This window comes from Phocoena sinus, chromosome 1 (assembly GCF_008692025.1).
Source record: "Phocoena sinus isolate mPhoSin1 chromosome 1, mPhoSin1.pri, whole genome shotgun sequence".
Lineage (NCBI taxonomy): Eukaryota > Metazoa > Chordata > Mammalia > Artiodactyla > Phocoenidae > Phocoena > Phocoena sinus.
In genome coordinates, this window is record NC_045763.1 from 116,874,845 (window position 1) to 116,893,195 (window position 18,351).

The following is an 18,351-nucleotide window of genomic DNA, read 5'->3' on the forward strand; positions in this document are numbered from 1 at the left end:
TTCTTTTTGTTTCAATGGTAAATGGGAGTGTTTTCTTAATTTCACTTTCAGATTTTTCATCATTAGTGTATAGGCATGCAAGAGATTTCTGTGCATTTTGTATCCTGCTACTTTACCAAATTCATTGATTAGCTCTAGTAGTTTTCTGGTAGCATCTTTAGGATTCTCTATGTATAGTATCATGTCATCTGCAGTGACAGCTTTACTTTTTCTTTTCTGATGTGGACTACTCCTTTTCTTTCTTTTTCTTCTCTGATTGCTGTGGCTAAAACTTCCAAAACTATGCTGAGTAACAGTGGTGAGAGTGGGCATCCTTGTCTTGTTCCTGATCTTAGTGGAAATGCTTTCAGTTTTTCACCACTGAGAATGATGTTGGCTGCGGGTTTGTCATATATAGCGTTTATTTTGTTGAGGTAAGTTCCCTCTGTGCCTACTTTCTGGAGAGTTTTTATTGTAAATGGGTGTTGAATTTTGTCAAAAGCTTTTTCTGTATCTATTGAGATGATCATGTGTTTTTTTCTCCTTCAGTTTGTGAATATGGTGTATCACATTGATTGATTTGCATATATTGAAGAATCCCTGCATTCCTGGGATAAACCCCACTTGATCATGGTGTATGATTCTTTTAATATGCTTTTGGATTCTTTTTGCTAATATTTTGTTGAGGATTTTTGCATCTATGTTCATCAGTGATATTGGACTCTAGTTTTCTTTTTTTGTGACATCTTTGTCTTGTTTTGGTATCAGAGTGATGGTGGCCTTGTAGAATGAGTTTGGGAGTGTTACTCCCCCTGCTATATTTTGAAAGAGTTTGAAGTGGATAGGTGTTAGTTCTTCTCTAAATGTTTGATAGAATTCACCTGTGAAGCCATCTGGTCCTGGGTTTTTGTTTGTTGGAAGATTTTTAGTCACAGTTTCAACTTCAGTGCTTGTGATTGGTCTGTTTATATTTTCTATTTTTTCCTGGTTCTGTTTTGGAAGGTTGTGCTTTTGTAAGAATTTGTCCATTTCTTCCAGGTTGTCCTTTTTATTGGCATAGAATTGCTTGTAGTAATCTCTCATGATCCTTTGTATTTCTGCAGTGTCACTTGTTACTTCTCCTTTTTCATTTCTAATTCTGTTGATTTGAGTCCTCTTCCTTTTTTTCTTGATGAGTCTGGCTAATGGTTTATCAATTGTGTTTATCTTCTCAAAGAACCAGCTTTTAGTTTTGCTGATCTTTGCTATTGTTTCCTTCATTTCTTTTTCATTTATTTCTGATCTGATCTTTATGATTTCTTTCCTTCTGCTAACTTTAGGGTGTTTTTGTTTTTCTTTCTCTAATTGCTTTAGGTGTAAGGTTAGGTTGTTTCAGATTTTTCTTATTTCTTGAGGTAGGATTGTACTGCTATAAACTTCCCTCTTAGAACTGCTTTTGCTGCATCCCATAGGTTTTGGGTTGTCATGTTTTCATTGTCATTTGTTTCTAGGTATTTTTTTGATTTCCTCTTTGATTTCTTCAGTGATCTTTTGGTTATTTGGTAGCATGTTGTTTAGCCTCCATGTGTTTGCATTTTTTACAGGTTTTTTTTTTCCTGTAATTGATATCTAGTCTCATAGCGTTGTGGTAGGAAACAATATTTGATACAATTTCAATTTTCTTAAATTTACCAAGGCTTGATTTGTGACCCAAGGTATGATCTATCCTGGGGTATGTTCCATGAGCACTTGAGAAGTGTATTCTCTTGTTTTTGGATGGAATGTCCTATAAACATCAATTAAGTCCATCTTGTAATGTGTCATTTAAAGCTTGTGTTTCCTTATTTATTTCATTTTGGATGATTTGTCCATTCGTGAAAGTGAGGTGTGAAAGTCCCCTACTATTATTGTGTCACTGTCGATTTCCCCTTTTATGGCTGTTAGCATTTGCCTTATGTATTGAAGTGCTCCTATGTTGGGTGCATACATGTATGTTATTTAAATCTGAGTGAATCTGTTAAGGAAAGGGAAAGAATTTAAAATATGCAACTTGGGCCAATCTCCTGAAACATGATATTACAGGAGAATTACTCCTGCAGAAAATGAACAAACAAAACCCTATTGCCTCTTCTCCAGAGACCTTGAAACAAACTGCAAGATGCCAGGGACTGTTTAAAAATTTGTAAATATTATAGGTATGTGAAGAAGCCAGAGAAAGAAAAACACTTGATCATAGGATGGGAAAGAATCTGCTAGGCTGTGCTCTTTTTAAATTTTTTTCCCAAGACATGAGCCCAATTGGCATCTTTGTAGTTTCTCACCCCAGCACTCCAGATCCTGGCCCAAAAGATCTGCAAGAGCACAAGGGACTAGAGCTTGCTTAAGTTATAAAGACATGCAGGTATCCCCAGCTCCTTGCAAAACTAATCTGAAAGCATCTACAAAAACAAAAAAAACTGGGACTTCCCTGGTGTCCAGTGGCTAAGGCTCCACTCTCTCAATGTAGGGGGCCAAGGTTTGATCCTTTGTCAGGGAACTAGATCCCCCATGCCACAACTAAAGACCCCACAAGCCACAATGAAGATCCCATGTGCTGCAACTAAGACCTGGTACAGCCAAATAAATAAATATTTTAAAAAAACAGGAAATTCCCTGGTTGCAGAGTGGTTAAGAATCTGCCTGCCAATGCAGGGAACATGGGTTCGAGCCCTGGTCCGGGAAGATCCCACATGCCGCAGGGCAACTAATCCTGTGTGCCACAACTACTGAGCCTGTGCTCTAGACCCCACGAGCCACAACTACTGAGTCCACGTGCCACAACTACTGAAGCCCGCATGCCTAGAGCCTGTGCTCCACAACAAGAGAAGCCACTGCAATGAGGAGTCCGCGCACCACAATGAAGAGTAGCCCCCACTCGCAGCAGCTGGAGAAAACCCACACACAGCAACGAAGACCTAAAGAGCCAAAAATAAAGAAAGAAAGAATGAAAAATAAATTAAAACAAATAAACAAACCCTCGTGCTTCTTCAGGGATTTATAATCTTATAATCGCTTACTCTCTCTAGATAGGACTATAGCCTAGAGAAAGAGAGACACATGATGTGCACGCTGGCCCTGAAAGCTATGTCCGTAGAAGGAGGAGAAGGAAAACCTATAAACTCAGACATCATGAGAGGAATCTCCAAGGAAAAGCCATGTTGACTAGCCCTGCTCTCCTGGGTCTCTTTTCCTCAAAACTTCCTTAGTGTCTCAAGGGAACCACTATAGTCAGATTCCAGACATGTGTCAAGGGATCTTACTAAAAAGGGGACTTCTTTATTTTTCCAAGTGGTTGGTGCTTTGTGATCCTGAAACCATCTTCTCAGATGGCTTCTCTATCCCTATCCTGGACTTGAGAAGACAGAGGATTAGCCTCCACAGTGTTTCCAAGAGAGAGCACTTATGTAAATAAATCCAATATTTCCCAAGGACACACGTTTGTTAATAAATTCCATTTTAGCAAGATAGATTTTCTTAGCCTGAGTATTAGTAGTTAGATCCCTTCTGGGAGACTTTCCAACGGGTGTGGCGTATTCCTGGCATCTAGAGTTCCCTAACTTTGCCCCATGCCCACTCCTGTTGACTGATCCAAGTCCCTTTCCCCTGAGAATCCTTTAAGATTCTTCTGAGACTGTAGCAAATTATGTTGTAATGTTTCCATTTGATCTATGCTTATTCCTCTCTTTCCTACATGGAAGTTATAGAATGGTGTAAAGGCTTTAATGTACTTTTCCTTCTTCCTTACACCTTATGGTAGAAGGCCATTTCGTCAGCCTAGAATTATGCACTCTGATTTAATATAAACACACACACACACACACACACACACACACACACACACACACACACACCAGGATCAGATGCAAGCAGTCATCTCAACTATGGTGTCTGATTCTATTCAGTTAAATGTCCTTAAACCTCCAGAGCATTTCAGTGGAAGTCAGAATAAGGAATTCTTGAGTAGCCCCAAATCCTACTCTACCTTATGTTTCAAATCCAGTAACCTCTTGTTTCAGTCTTTCCCTGAGTTTATAGTGACCTTGATATCTTGCATAACCCTTGACTTTACAAGCTATCTGAAGCACATTCATAAATTCTTTAGTTAATCCTCAGTTATCTCCAACATCTCTGCTTTCTCCTAGCCTAGGTTTCTCTCAGCTCTGACAGAGGCAATGCCGTTACTGATTCCCTTTCCCCCACACTTTTTTGACATTTTTATTTTAACAAGATTTCGAATTTATAGAAAAGTTGCAAGTATAATATAAGGAACTCCTACATACCCTTTTCCTGGATTCACCAATTGTTTATATTTTGTCCCATTTCCCTCATTTCTAACTAAATTAAGTTGGACACATCATGCCCCTACACTCTTAAATACTTCTGTGAGAGTTTCCTAAGAAAAAGGAAATTCTATTACATGGCACAATAAAACTACAAAAATACTGAGTCAAGAACCACTATCTCACACCTCAACACTTACTGGCAGGAAACAGAAATTAAGACCCAGAATTCAGTTTTGCACATCACAAATCCAATGCTTCCCCTTCTGAAATGGAGAATACCCTATTCCTTCTTTGATTCTTCCTGACCCAGTAATGTTTTCAACCAGGGCCCTGAGAAAGGATAACTTATCCTAAAAAAGAAAGAGCAAGAGGAGAATTAGACACGCCCCCCACCTTACCTCTCCTCCTTCCGCCTGATCAAGAACATTACTTCCCAAAGAAACTGGTCTCTTCAAGTGAATGATCACCCAATACACACGTCCATCTAGAAAAATCTGCAAATGTTCACCCCCATTTTTTCCACGTCCCAAATAATTTCTCTTACTTTCCTTTTTACTGCGACTCATCTGCTTCCCAGGCAGGAATGAATACCACTTTTTCTCTCTAGATCCCTTTTTTTTTCCCTCAAACTTACAGAAAACTTGAAGGTGCAATATAAAGAACTTTTTTTCTTGAACCTTTAAAGTTGTTGACACAGGGCTCATCACCTTCAAATACTGTAGTATTCCCTACAAACAAAGACATTCACCTACATACTACAAAGAAATCATCCCAATCAGGAAAGTAACATTGACTCATCACCATCATCCAATCCTCAGATCTCATTCAGTGTTTTGCCAGGTGTCCCAACCATACATCCAGCTCAGACTCAAGGTTTGCATTTATTGGCATGCTTTATTAACTTTTAATCCAGGAAAGTTTCGCAGTCATTCCTTGTCTTTCATAACCTGGATATTTCTAAAGATTACAGGTCAGGTATTTTGTTAAAAGTCCCTAAATTTAGCAGCCACATAGAACAGGGAGATCAGCTCAGTGATCTGTGACCCTCTCTAGAGGGGTGGGATAGGGAGGGTGGGATAGGGAGGGTGGGAGGGAGACGCAAGAGGGAGGAGGTATGGGGATATATGTATAGGTGATTCACTTTGTTATAAAGCAGAAACTAACACAACATTGTAAAGCAATTATACTCCAATAAAGATGTTAAAAAAAAAGAGAGAGAAAAACAAAAGTCCCTAAAGTTTAGTTTGTCTAATGCCTTCTCATGATTAGACTCGGGTTATGGATCTTTGGCAGAACAGAAGTGATGCTGTGTTCTTTCACTGCACGCTATCAAGAGACACATGGTTCTGAATTATCCCACTTCTAATGGTGTACAGTTGGATTGCTTAAGGTGGTAGAAGTCAAGATTCTCTACTTTGAAGTTACTCTTTCTCTTTTAAATTAATATTTTTCAGGGAGGTAGTTTGAAACTATATAAATATCCTGTTTTTTATCAAACTTAATTATTCATCTATATCATTTTAGTTTCATTGCTTACTGTTTTATTCAATGGGTTATAATTACTTTCAGTTTGTATTGATTATTAAATTATTTCCAGTGGGATCCCCTTCAAGCTGGTTTTGATGTCCTTTTGACAGGTCGACATTATAATTTGATGATTTCCTTCCTTTCTGGCAAAAAAAAAAATAAAAAGTAGTCTAGGCTCTCTCTTGTACCTTCCCTGCCTCAGACACGGAATTAGCTATTTCCTCAAGCATCCCTGGTTCTTTTTACTGATATACAGTATGTAGAACACAAGATCTGGATCTGCTTCCAGGCACTTGCATTTCCCCAGGAAACAGCTTTGGGGACACACACGTGCACACACACACACACACACACACACACACACTCACACTGAAAACCATGAGCTCACAGCAATACCTCTAATTTCCATCTAACACTACAGGATATATTCAGGTTTTCCACATTTTCGCATTGGCAATTCTTTTCCAACAGTAAGAAATCAGATGCCCATTATCCTTCATATACTTTCTTATTTTCCAATTCCCTTGTGCGTAGCTAACCTCCCTTCCTACCATTGTCCCTCACCTGCACAGATGTTCTCCTCACCCTGCTCCAGCTCCCAGTCCCTGGGCTGGCTCCTGCTGCCTGTAATACAAATGGTCACTCCTCGGCCCTCTACATTTGCACTTGGTCACCAGTGTTCCCCACTAATTCCTTCCTCTGAGTATGAATGTCTTCTTTGCTGGGTCCCATATAATGGATTTAAGTCTAAATCTTTCAGTAAGGAAAGAGTTAAGGAGAGGAAAAGGAAGAACCTTATTTGTTTGGGGCGTTTTTCACAAACTACACTGGTAATTTGTTGATCTACAATGAGAAATTGTAAGTATCAGGCATCTGTTATGTTCTCTGAACTCTGATAAGAATCTTTAATCCATGGGAATAAGCATAGCAAGGTGCTTGACTCAGTATTTTCCCTTCTTTTCTCTTAATTGTCTCTTCACTATTTTTTTAACTCTACAAATTTGTATTACTGCTTGTTTAGTTCAAGAAATATCTAATGAGTCCCTAACATACACGAGGCAAAGTGCTAGATGATGGGTGGGATCCAGAGACAAGAAGGATAAAATAGAATCTTTTGTAAGGTTTTCTAAGGATGTTCAGATTAATATACAAATAACTGTGAGACAATACTGTAATACCAGAAAATGTCATAATAATGATTTTTCAAGAACTTATTCTGTAAAAAGCACTGTGTGCATTTACTACCCACTAAAACCCCACAAAGGAGGGCAGTTATATTACTGTCCTCACATGAGGAGCTGCAGGGTCAAAAGTTTGAATGCCTGCTTAAGTTTGCAAATTTAGAAAATAAGTGAGCTGGATTTGGAATCCAAATTTGTCCAAAATCTTTGCCCTTCATCACTATGGCATTCAGAAGATGGAAACATCCCATCTTATCAGATCAGGAGAGACTTCAGGAAGCAAATGGCATATAAGGTAGACTTTTAAGAACTGGGGTTTTAAGAAACAGATATGCCTGAAAGCTACTTCGGTTACAGAGAAGAGAATGAATCAAAGGATTTAAAGGAGAGACTCAGGGCATGTATCCACAAGTAGAAGAGGTTGAGTGCACAGTGGGATTTGTGGAAGAAGTAAGACAAGACCAGTAGATTGGGAAAGAACTGTGAATGGTTCTAGACCCCAGGATAATGAGCCTGCATTTCATTCAAGATGCAAAAGGTAACCTAAGCCCAACTCAACTCTAAACCTCACCAAGGCTGTCAGAGGAATGACAATGTGGAGGACTGCTTCCAGGAAGTGGCAGTTAGGGTCTGGCCAGCTCAGAGGATTCGAACAGAAGGAAAAAAGGCTTCTGGAAGGTGGTTACTAAGTCAGGGCAATCAGTCCCAGAGGTTGGGAGGCAAGATGAAGTAAAGAGGATGAAGTGCTGACCAAAACAAAAGGGGAGTGGGCAGGAGGAAAATAACCAAAATAAGATGTAGAGCAGTTTAATGGGATTAAAAGTGGAATAGATGGAATAATGTCTGTGTTTAAGGAATTTCAGTTTGAAATATGGAGAGGAGAGCAAGGTTAAGTTATTGTAACTCCAATACATGATGGTTCAACTACAAAAGAGATGGAGGTCACTAGATGTAGCCCATCAAAAAAGTCACTCTCTTATCTGCAAAACCTAAGTACTGCATGGCACACAAGAGATGTTCACAAAAATTGTGTGTAGTGAGTGCACACCTGAATGGAAGGCAGTATTGCCACAGATAGACATTGAACCTCACCTTGAGAGGCTGGAGGCAGAAGAAAACAAAACTCTCAGATTCTGACATCTCTGAGGATAGTGAATGAGGGTCTGGGAGGGAAAGGGTCATGAGAAAGGGGAAAGGAAAAGGGACAGATGAAAGATGAGTCAGAACAATTCTTCAGAAACCAGAGGCAGTGTCCTCCATTGCTCTGAATCTCTGTAGCAAAGTGCTGGCATATCATATTGATTTAGTAGGGGAGGAGTGGATTCAGTGTCTATAGCAGAAACCAGAATCCCAGAATGTCCCACAAACAGACTACTTCACAGAACAAAAAGAAGGAAAGGTCCTGCACCCACAGCCCATGAGAGGCCCAAGTTCAGGGAGATACCCCCCCCCATGTGGCTCAGGAGCTCCCAGCAGAGCACACAGCCATCAGCAGAGGGGCCCCTGGAGGTGGAGTCAAGCCCTCCTGATGTGGCCGGCATGGCCCCTCATCTCATCTGTAACACTGCAGCTCCACACTACTCTCTTCCCAGCACCAGAATCTGGGTCAGAGTGGGGTGGAGCTCTGGCAGTGCCTTGTATCTAATAAGTAACTCCCACTGATTTTCCAGCCCTTCCTTCCCCACCAGTAGCTCTGACTGTTGGCACGAGGGGGCAGGCCTGGAAAATCACTCACACATTATTTGTGCTCTCCATCCCCCATCCTCACCCAGAGGTGCAGATAAACCCTGAATAGCCTGAGGTCTAAGAATGAGAATCTCTACATGGGTGAGTCAGAAGCTCTGTAGATAACCAACCACTATGCTGTGTGCTACATTTATTCTGGTCACCACTGCTTCTCTAACAGCCCCAGGCCAAGGATATGTAGCCACTGCTATGGGTCTCTGTTCTCACCAATCTCCCAGAAGCCTTTGCTCAGACAGGTTGGAAGGTCAGAGTATATGAGTCTGTGCGGTAAGGAAGGTGGGAGGGACCATGGGAAGGAAAGACTAGAGATTGCTGAATACAAGACTAAATTTATGATTTCTCCTGTTGACATTTTAGTTGAAGATTGCTGTATTTCCTTCTTTCTCTCACACTCATGAATAGGAAGGTGTTTATTTTTCCTAAATGGCCTAGTAACACTCATGTGAGCTTGATCACACAGCTGGAAAAACCTCTGGAGAACTTCACTGTGTGCCTTTGTGCTTGCCCTGACCTCTCTCCATGCCTCTAGACTCTTCTACAGATGCAGGCCAAGAATAATGAGATGATCATTTTTAAACCTAGTATCAGAGAGTACCATGTTATCATTGGGGGTGACAAGATTTCCTCCAAGGTCTATAAAGGGTTCCTTGCCCTGGTGCACATCTGTGCCAGTAGGGAATCCTCCTCTGTTGTTGCCGAACTCTGAGTCAACAGGTTGCTTTAAGTGATAAAGGGACTGAGACAGGATTACTCTGTGGGGGCTTACCCCATATTGTCCTGGGGCAGAAGCAGCATTCCTGTAGAGGTGGGCTGATCAGAGCCAGTCCTCTGTGAGAGGGATTGGGGATTTGTATCTGTCCATCTCCAGAAAAGACCTGTTTGTGTATGAAGGTATCTACATTAGACCTGTATCTGCCCAGACAGGTGGGCCCTGAACTGTAGGATGCAGGATCATGTGCTCACAAGCTCCAGAAGTCAAGTTGAAGTTCTGCTCCAACAGGACAAAGATAGTGGGAAGAAAAATTACCCACAGGAAAGACTACCTCTGAAGACAATTATACTTATGCCCTATGCTATTGCTGTTTTCTTTGAATTTCCCGTCTACTGAGCCGCTTAATTTACAAGAAAAGTACAATGACTCCTAGCATTTGTTCAATAGTTTTCATGGCCCAAAACACCTCCCATTTAAGGCTCATGTTTTTGAGTTGTGCTGTTATTCAGAAAATAAGGAACAACAAGGATATGATAAAAACAAAATTTGTTGTAAGGGGAAAAAAAAGTAAAGCATTTAACACTTGATTAGTAGAAGTTTTTAGACTTCTCCCTCAACGGAGTTTATTCTCATTCTACTCACAACTGTTTATTTCTATGGAATTTAATTGAGGGCCTGCTAAACTGGATTTCTGGGTCACAGTTAATAGAACAGAAAGGTAGAACAGGTCTGGGGTTGCTCTACTCACTAAGAGCTGTGGCTCCTCCTTCCTTCTGGCACATCCTCAGACCTGATCTAATAAAATGCACATCTGGAAACTAGGGGAGCAGGGCTGTCTGGTGCCACATAACTCAAGGCAAATCTTCACCTCCAGTAGCCCCTGGAGCACTGTAAAATAATCAGTGACATAAGTGTCCCAAAGTCATCAAGAAAATACTACATGCTGAATAATACTCATGTCACCTTTGCTTAAAACCCTCTAAGATTCCCAGGCATTTACGGTAGAAGTCAAATTTTGGCAGGGAATAGGGTTGCTGCAGGATTTGACTACCTGTCTGAAGGTCCACCATATAAAATGTTCAGCCTACTGACTGGCATGTAATAAATGATATTATAATTAACAATATTAGCATACTATATACATTGCTTATATTACTGTTGTTGTTTTTATGTAAAATACGTGGCACACTGTCCTGTTCTTAGTTGGTGCTTAGGGAGAATGGGTTTCAACTCTCTCAATTCCTTTCGCAAACAGAAAAGAGCAAGAGATGCTAGATTTAGGAGGGAGTTCAGTTAAGCATGTCACAGGGGCACTGGCCATGGTTGCAGAGAATGGAGTCAATGAAGATCAGAAAGCAAGAATTTAGGAATAACCCAACAGTTTAATCAAACTCCACCCCCTCAAAAAAGTTGAAACCAACCGGTGACAACTTAACAGGAACAGATGAAAGGCACATAGGCACAGCACAATGTAATGAACACAGAAGATTCCAGAAACAGATGATCACGCTAGAGAGTTGCCTCTCTATAAAGAATTCCTAAAAACTGAGGAAGAGCTGCCACAATGGGTTTCTTACAAGTCAGGTCCCATGAGCCTCCCCACCAAGTAGGAGGGAAACGGTAAGTGAACTAGGTAGGCAGGTGTTTTATTGATATGGGGAATGTTTAGATTCCCTTTGCTATCTCCTGACTTAACCATATATTTTCTGTTTATGATGTATCTCATGACTCTATATTTTGAATATAGTAGTCAAATAAAAACCAGACATGACCCTGCCTATTCTATTTAATGAAATATAATGACGATAACTTTCTGCAAACATTAAATTAATGCAAATTCTGAAGGAATCAGGGAGGGAGGAAAGATAAATGTTTCATTTTTGTTTACAAAAGTATCATCTCCTAATTGTTAAAAGTATAGATAATCTAAGAGAAAGGGGTTCCTTATATCCAGAATATAGAACATTAAAAATCTAGCAATGTCCCAAACCAAAACCACAATCATTCTTTATCAATACATTCAGTCCCATGTAATTAATTCTTGTTCTGCTTGATCTTGGGTGAACAGTTTAATGAACCTGTCAGTTTCTCTGTTAGAGTTCTAGAAATCCTGACTCAGTCCAGTGGTATGGTTTCAAAGTTACAGAAGCAAAGCCATCAGAATCCTGTAGCCCAGAGTTCTTGTCATAGTCTTTTCCAAGGGACTCTGAGAAGACAAAGCACTCTGGCCTGTAGATAATTGCAAATGCTTCCCCGGAAGAACCAGAGCAAAACAAAAACTATCTGTGGGTGATGCTAGACTTAAAACGGCATGGGTAAGATATGATAAAGAGTTAATTTAATAAGAATGTTTGGTTGTTTCTATGACACTCAACATTTTAAAATAATTATTAGAATTATGACTGATTACATTGGACATTTCATTAATTCTAGGAAATTAATACAATTTCTGAAATACTTACATTTATATTAACCCATACAAATATAACCTAAGTTAACATCTCTTATTTGACAATGCCTTTCCATATAATCCAACCTATCAAATAAACTAAATTAGTTTAACATCTCTCTTTTTACAAAGTGAGAGAACAAATCCTCTGAGACTTTCCAGGGGCCCTCTAGGAAATCTCAAAGTCAGTTTGGAGTCAAGAAGATTTCATTTAGGATTTGATTTGGGGAAGGCAAAATTGTCAAAACTGTAAAACAAACAAAAAAACCTTAGCTCTTTTAAAAGTGATAAGACTTGGTTCTCTTAAATAATCAAGAATAAGGTTAACATAAGGCACAGGAAATTATGCTGATAAGACAGAGAATCTTTGTTTCCTAGGTGGATGACTTAAAAAGTAAAGAAAAATCTTTTAGGATCTATTAAGAACAGACCAACAAACCAAGAAAACTCTGTTATATTAATAGAAAGAAAAACAGATTCTAGTTTTGCATCCTTATATTTTTGAGCTCATTTTTTTAAAACCTTATGAATAAATCCATTCAATCTCAGCCAGCTTAACCACACATGAAATTACTTTTCCTCTAAACCTCCTACAACTTTCCATATCCATTCAGGTTTTTTTCCTTTATTCTCTTCTTTCTCACTCAGGGACAACCAGTCACTTCACCTCAGGACAAAATTATTCTATTTTTCCCTTAATGAAAACACATGCCTCATACCTTGCAAAAGTTTCCTTATGAAAAACACATCCTACTTTTTTGTATACTTTGCCTAAAATGTTGTTCCCCTTATAATTTGTGGTAGTTTTATTTTCATACACTGATTATACTATTTTAACCATTAGTAACCCTTCTTTTATAGAAAAAAGTCTAGGACGTAGACAGCTGTGAACTGCCTGTCACACACCAGCATTCTGTGATAGACTTGCAATTTTTTTTAATATACCATCTCACAGTTTTATAGGTCCATGCTTCCTCATATTTTTCTATATGGTAAAAGGAACGTGTTGACAGACTCAAATATATTTAGCTTCTCTATACCAAACAAAATTTAAAAGCCAAAAGCATATAAACTTAAATGTAAGTTCAGTAATGAATATTTCAGCAATTTATGTTACTTAGAAATGGTTGAGATGTTTAATGAATATCTGTTATTTAACTTAGCATAACTCTAAGGTTGTAATTTACCAAAAAAGATTCTGGAAACAATTTTTAGGCAGACATATTAAACCATTACACAAAGCTGGCCATCATCTCCAGTTATTTCCCCGTTAACTCTTTGTACAGCACACGCATGTTAGGCAAGCGTCAGGAAAATATAAACAACAACAACACAAAAAAAACTGAAAAAAATAAGTTAAATGCTTGGGAGTTTTTTGTTTGTTTTACTGTTGTACTTGATTTACATAAAGCAGTGGCTATCAAGCAATTCATTTTTATTCCATCTTTACTTGTACATTTGTTTTTAGATTGAATTTACAATTTTTATAATCTTAAACATCTAGTAGATATCATATCACCCTGTTTGACCAGTAAACCCAAGTAGAATAAAAATGTACGCTCATACTGTAGTCAGTGCTGATCATCAGAAGGCATAGCTGTTTTTATTCAGTCAATGGCATTAAAATAGTCTTCAAAGATTTGCTCAAATCACAAAAACTTGAAAAGCATTTGGGTTAGTTCCTATATTTCTGGAAGTGTTGGTAATATTTAATTTACATAAACACTCATTTACCTCTAAGCTGATTTAAACAGAGCTCCTCTACAGGACTTTATAAATTTGGTAATACCACCCAGAGGTAGGAAAATATCACAGATGCATAACATATTTACACACATACATAAACATACAGGTGCAAAAAGATCTTATACCTTTTTTCCATCTAAAATTTGAGCCATGAGCCAGGTACACCCAGTAATACAAAAGCTCACTGGGGCTTCCCTGGTGGCGCAGTGGTTGAGAGTCTGCCTGCCGATGCAGGGGACACGGGTTCATGCCCCGGTCTGGGAAGATCCCACATGCCGCGGAGCGGCTGGGCCCGTGAGCCATGGCCGCTGAGCCTGCGCGTCTGGAGCCTGTGCTCCGCAACGGGAGAGGCTACAACAGTGAGAGGCCCGCATACTGCCAAAAAAAAAAAAAAAAAAAAAAAAAAAACCTCACTGGTGTATTTACACTCTCTATTTATCTAAATTGTGTTTTTGACAGATAGAACAAGTCAAGGTTAACCACTCAATACGGGGGTTAAATCCTTTTACCAGTATTCGTGGAGATTTTTAAGATCTTTTGCCCTGTCGTATGGACACAGGACTACATTTTAGGTAAGAGACTGAGGCGACATGAAGCAGCTGTCTAGATGTCTCCAAAGTCTGAGTGGATAAAATAGCCAGTCTGTTTCCAATTGGCCTTCTTCATTTTTCTTTTCAACCTCACGCGATTGCTTTTGGGCATCCCCAAGTCCCTTGAGAGCCCTAGTGGGGGCAGGGAGCATAAGTTCAAGTGCCTGAGGGGCTGAAGTGAGAAGTAAGAGGGCCCAGCAGGGTGAACAGAGGATGGGGGAGGGAGGGGCTTGAAGAGGGGCACAAAGGATTCAAAGGAGCTGAAGGAAATATTGAAGGTGATGAAGGAGGAAGGGTGAGTGGAAGCAATGGGAAGGGAGAGGTCTCGGGGGAACCAGTTTGGGGAGATCTTCAGTTTCCCAAAGAGGTCCTGAAGTTCCATATCAACCTTAGTAGAATCATGCCAACAAGAAAGGAAGCAGAAGTTAGCAGAACATATAGTCATATGGGGTTCAAGAAGGGGGTTTCAGTTGACTGAGAAGCTCCAATGGGAGAAGCAGAATCAAACAGAGAAAATAGAAGCTTCAAAAGATCCAGGAAAAAAAAAATTTCCAACCTAGGAGTCAAGGAGTGGATCCCCACTTGACCATTACTCAGCCATAAAAAGAAATGAAATTGAGTTATATGTAGTGAGGTGGATGGACCTAGAGTCTGTCATACAGAGTGAAGTAAGGCAGAAAGAGAAAAACAAATACAGTATGCTAACACATATATATGGAATCTAAGAAAAAAAAAACAAAGGTCATGAAGAACCTAGGGGTAAGACAGGAATAAAGTCACAGACCTACTAGAGAATGGACTTGAGGATATGGGGAGGGGGAAAGGTAAGCTGTGACAAAGTGAGAGAGTGGCATGGACATATATACACTACCAAACGTAAAATAGATAGCTAGTGGGAAGCAACCGCATAGCACAGGGAGATCAGCTCGTGGTTTGTGACCACCTGGGGGGGGACAGGGAGGGTGGGAGGGAGGGAGACACAAGAGGAAAGAGATATGGGAACATATGTATATGTATAACTGATTCACTTTGTTATAAAGCAGAAACTAACACACCATTGTAAAGCAATTATACTGTAATAAAGATGTTAAAAAAAAAAAAGAGCCAGGAAGAAATTTTCTAGCCCAGGAAATCAGAAAGTGAATTTCCATTTGAAACAAAGAACCAAGGACAGGAGTCAGGGATTGAACAAATCTCTACTCGAAACAAAGAGCCAGGAAGAAAGACTTACAGCCCAGTAGGTACCCTGCAAAGAAAGAAGCCTGGGCCTCTAACCCAGCTTCTAGAGTATACTGAGAATCTTAAGAACCAAAATCTGTCAATGGACTGTCATCTGGGGCACTGGTTCAAGAGCTGGACCCTGAACAATCAGACAGGAATGAAGACAGAGTCTTCAAAGGTGCTGGGTGTCAGGGCCTAGGTGAGAAGTCCAGGGGTCCAATGATGCATCTGACCTGATCCAAGTCATGGCACCACTACTGCCAAAGAAAAGCCAGAGCCAGGCAGTAGGTAAAGTAATAAAAGTAGGTCTTACTCAGAAATATTGCATTGGGGGGAAGAGACCTCAGCATAGAACTGGGCTCAGTTCCAAATGCAGCATGGACAAGTGGGCATTTATAACCAAGGAGGAGGGTGGGGGTCAGTATGTTCCAAAGAGGAAGCATCGGGGTAAAGGAGATTCTGGTTCAACTAACTTGACAAAATTCTTGCTGACGGCAGACCAGGGTGAACAGATATCAAGGGTGGGGGATGATGAACTGGATTAGATATCGAGGGTGATCAGATATAAAGTGTGGGGGATTGTTTCTCAATTGACTTGGCAGGATTCTTGCTAAAACTGGGTGATGTGGGCCTTACAAGGACAGACACAGAAGCCCAACATCAAAGCCTAGTTAAGAAGAGGGCTTCGAGAAGCCTGACTGAAGTCTGGTCAAGGAGAGAGCCTTTGTCACCTCAGACCCTGAGAGAAGTCCAGGAGGCAGGTGGGCTAAAAGTCAATACCCCTTCCGCTGGACTCATGTGGGAGGAAGAATGACATCAAGAGGAACCAAGGACCCCTCACTAAAATTTCCTTTTATACACCTGGTCACTATCTCTGGAAAATGCAGGGAAGAGGATGAAAACAGGAGACAGTGTCCAATTATTCCAGAAGGTTATCAGCCAAAGGCAATGACTTATATTATCAGGTCAGACTAAGTTTTAAACTAAATAGAACATTTTCTCCCTGTTACCTGCTGAGTCCTGGCTCATGTAGAAGACCAGAGAGTTACAGTGTGAGTAAATTACTCCACCCCACTACACAGATATGCCTACTGGGAACTTATGGAAATGTGTGTTAACAAGGATTTTTATAATGGTAAAGGCTGTGTCTGTCTTATAGACCCCTCTTCTGTGAAACATGGAGAAGTTCTCAGAGCTAACCATACAACTTTGATATCCCATACCATCGTATTCATTCACTCATTCACCTAATTAACCACTATTTGTTTCACAACTACCCTGAGCCAGGTGCGATGCTAGGCACAGAAGATATGAAGCTGAGAAAAATGACACTGGTCCAAGGAGTTTTGTTACTGGAACAAAGTCCTCCAAGTCAGTAATTAACCAATGTACTAAACAATGGCTTCTGAATTTTGACCTTTCTCCAATCTCCAAGTAACGCTATACCTCTTCTTTTTCACAATCTCTCTGAAGAATAGAGAAACCCCTTTCAGAAATGTTAATTCCCATTGGGAACGTCTATAAGTCACAATAATAATAGCTTTTCTTAACAAATCTAATGGTGTTAATTGAAGTGAAACTTCTGGACATCTTTCTTGAGTACTTTCTGTAACTGTCAGATACACTGGCAGTGATGGCAAAGGAAGAAAAAAAAATCTCAGCAAGGAAAAACACTTGTGGCATGAAAAATCCACCAGAAAGAAAGAAGGATATGGACAGCACAGAGGCCTAGAATCATAACTGGAGAAAGATATCAGAGTCAGAGATCATGATAATTTCTGACCCTTCTGGTTGTCCTAAGGTCAGTCAAGACCTAGGAAACAATGGATATACTTAATGCCCTATGATAAATGCCCAGTGGGCAGAGCCATAATCATTAGCATCCAAGTCCTTTTTTTTTGGCCCTCTGCTACATTCGTAAAGGGATCTTCTTACTATATAGGAGTCAACCTGGCTCCAGAATAAGCTGCTTTTCCAAGATAAAAGCACATATGATAATACCCTACCCCATTCCTCTCTTTCCACAGTTTACTTAGGTAAATTCAGTGTAAATTCCTGAACTTAGAGTTAGTAGTAGACTACTTGTGCCTACAGTAAAATTTAGCTTCAGGTTGAATTGGGATGAAAATAACAAAAAGATGTGGCCTGGAAGTGCTAATCGTTAGTTCCTTTTGGAGTGGGAGACAACCTTTTTGATGACCCGAAGAAACACCAATGCTGACATGGAAAGAGAAACCAGACCTGGATCACTTTTAACCACTGACTTGAGAAAGGTAATAAGTTCATTGGGTTATAAATTGACTTCATTTGGGCTTCAGAGTTTTCTAATACCCTCCCAGGCTATGCATACCAGGTTGCACCACATGAAATTATTACTATTTATAGTTAAAACAATCAAATATCAGCAATTTCATGAGGTTCAACCTAATAAATGCCCAGAGAAACAACGTCACAGTTGGGGCAGTACCGTATTTACATCTGGAAAAATACAACAATAGAAGTCAAGGTTGACTGATACACTGCAGCTGATATATTACATAAGGCCTGTGAGCTACAAAAGGCCCATTCAGCTGTATCCGCACTAGATAAATGCCCTCTGATGAAAACAGAATATGCTGCAGAAATGTCTTCCTTCATTGTGCCCTCTTGGGTACCATCTCTCCCATCCCACAAGCATGGACAGACAGAATAAAGCATTCAGAGAGAGAAGAGAGAAGAGGGAGGGAGAGGGAAAAGGAGGAACAAGGGGGAGGTAGGGGAAAGATGTTATGTAAGTTTAGAGTGCTTTCAGCTGCCAATACCTGAATTCTTTCTGGATTGACAATGGCTTAAACTAAAGAAGGTATTTTTTCCTGTCTCACATACTAAGAAGTTCAAAATAGGAGACCAAGGGTGGTGC

The 18,351-nt window shown here is 40.0% G+C and overlaps 2 protein-coding genes across 2 annotated transcripts in view; both read left to right on the forward strand.

Annotated features, from left to right (window-relative positions):
* The window catches only part of LOC116760030 (putative olfactory receptor 10J6), a 140,671-nt gene that overhangs the window by 96,061 nt on the left and 26,259 nt on the right, over nt 1-18,351 (forward strand).
* Nucleotides 8,441-9,568, forward strand: APCS (amyloid P component, serum). The gene is given in 4 exon segments (XM_032643478.1): nt 8,441-8,593; nt 8,916-8,984; nt 9,141-9,495; nt 9,498-9,568. Coding segments are annotated over 4 exon segments (648 nt in total).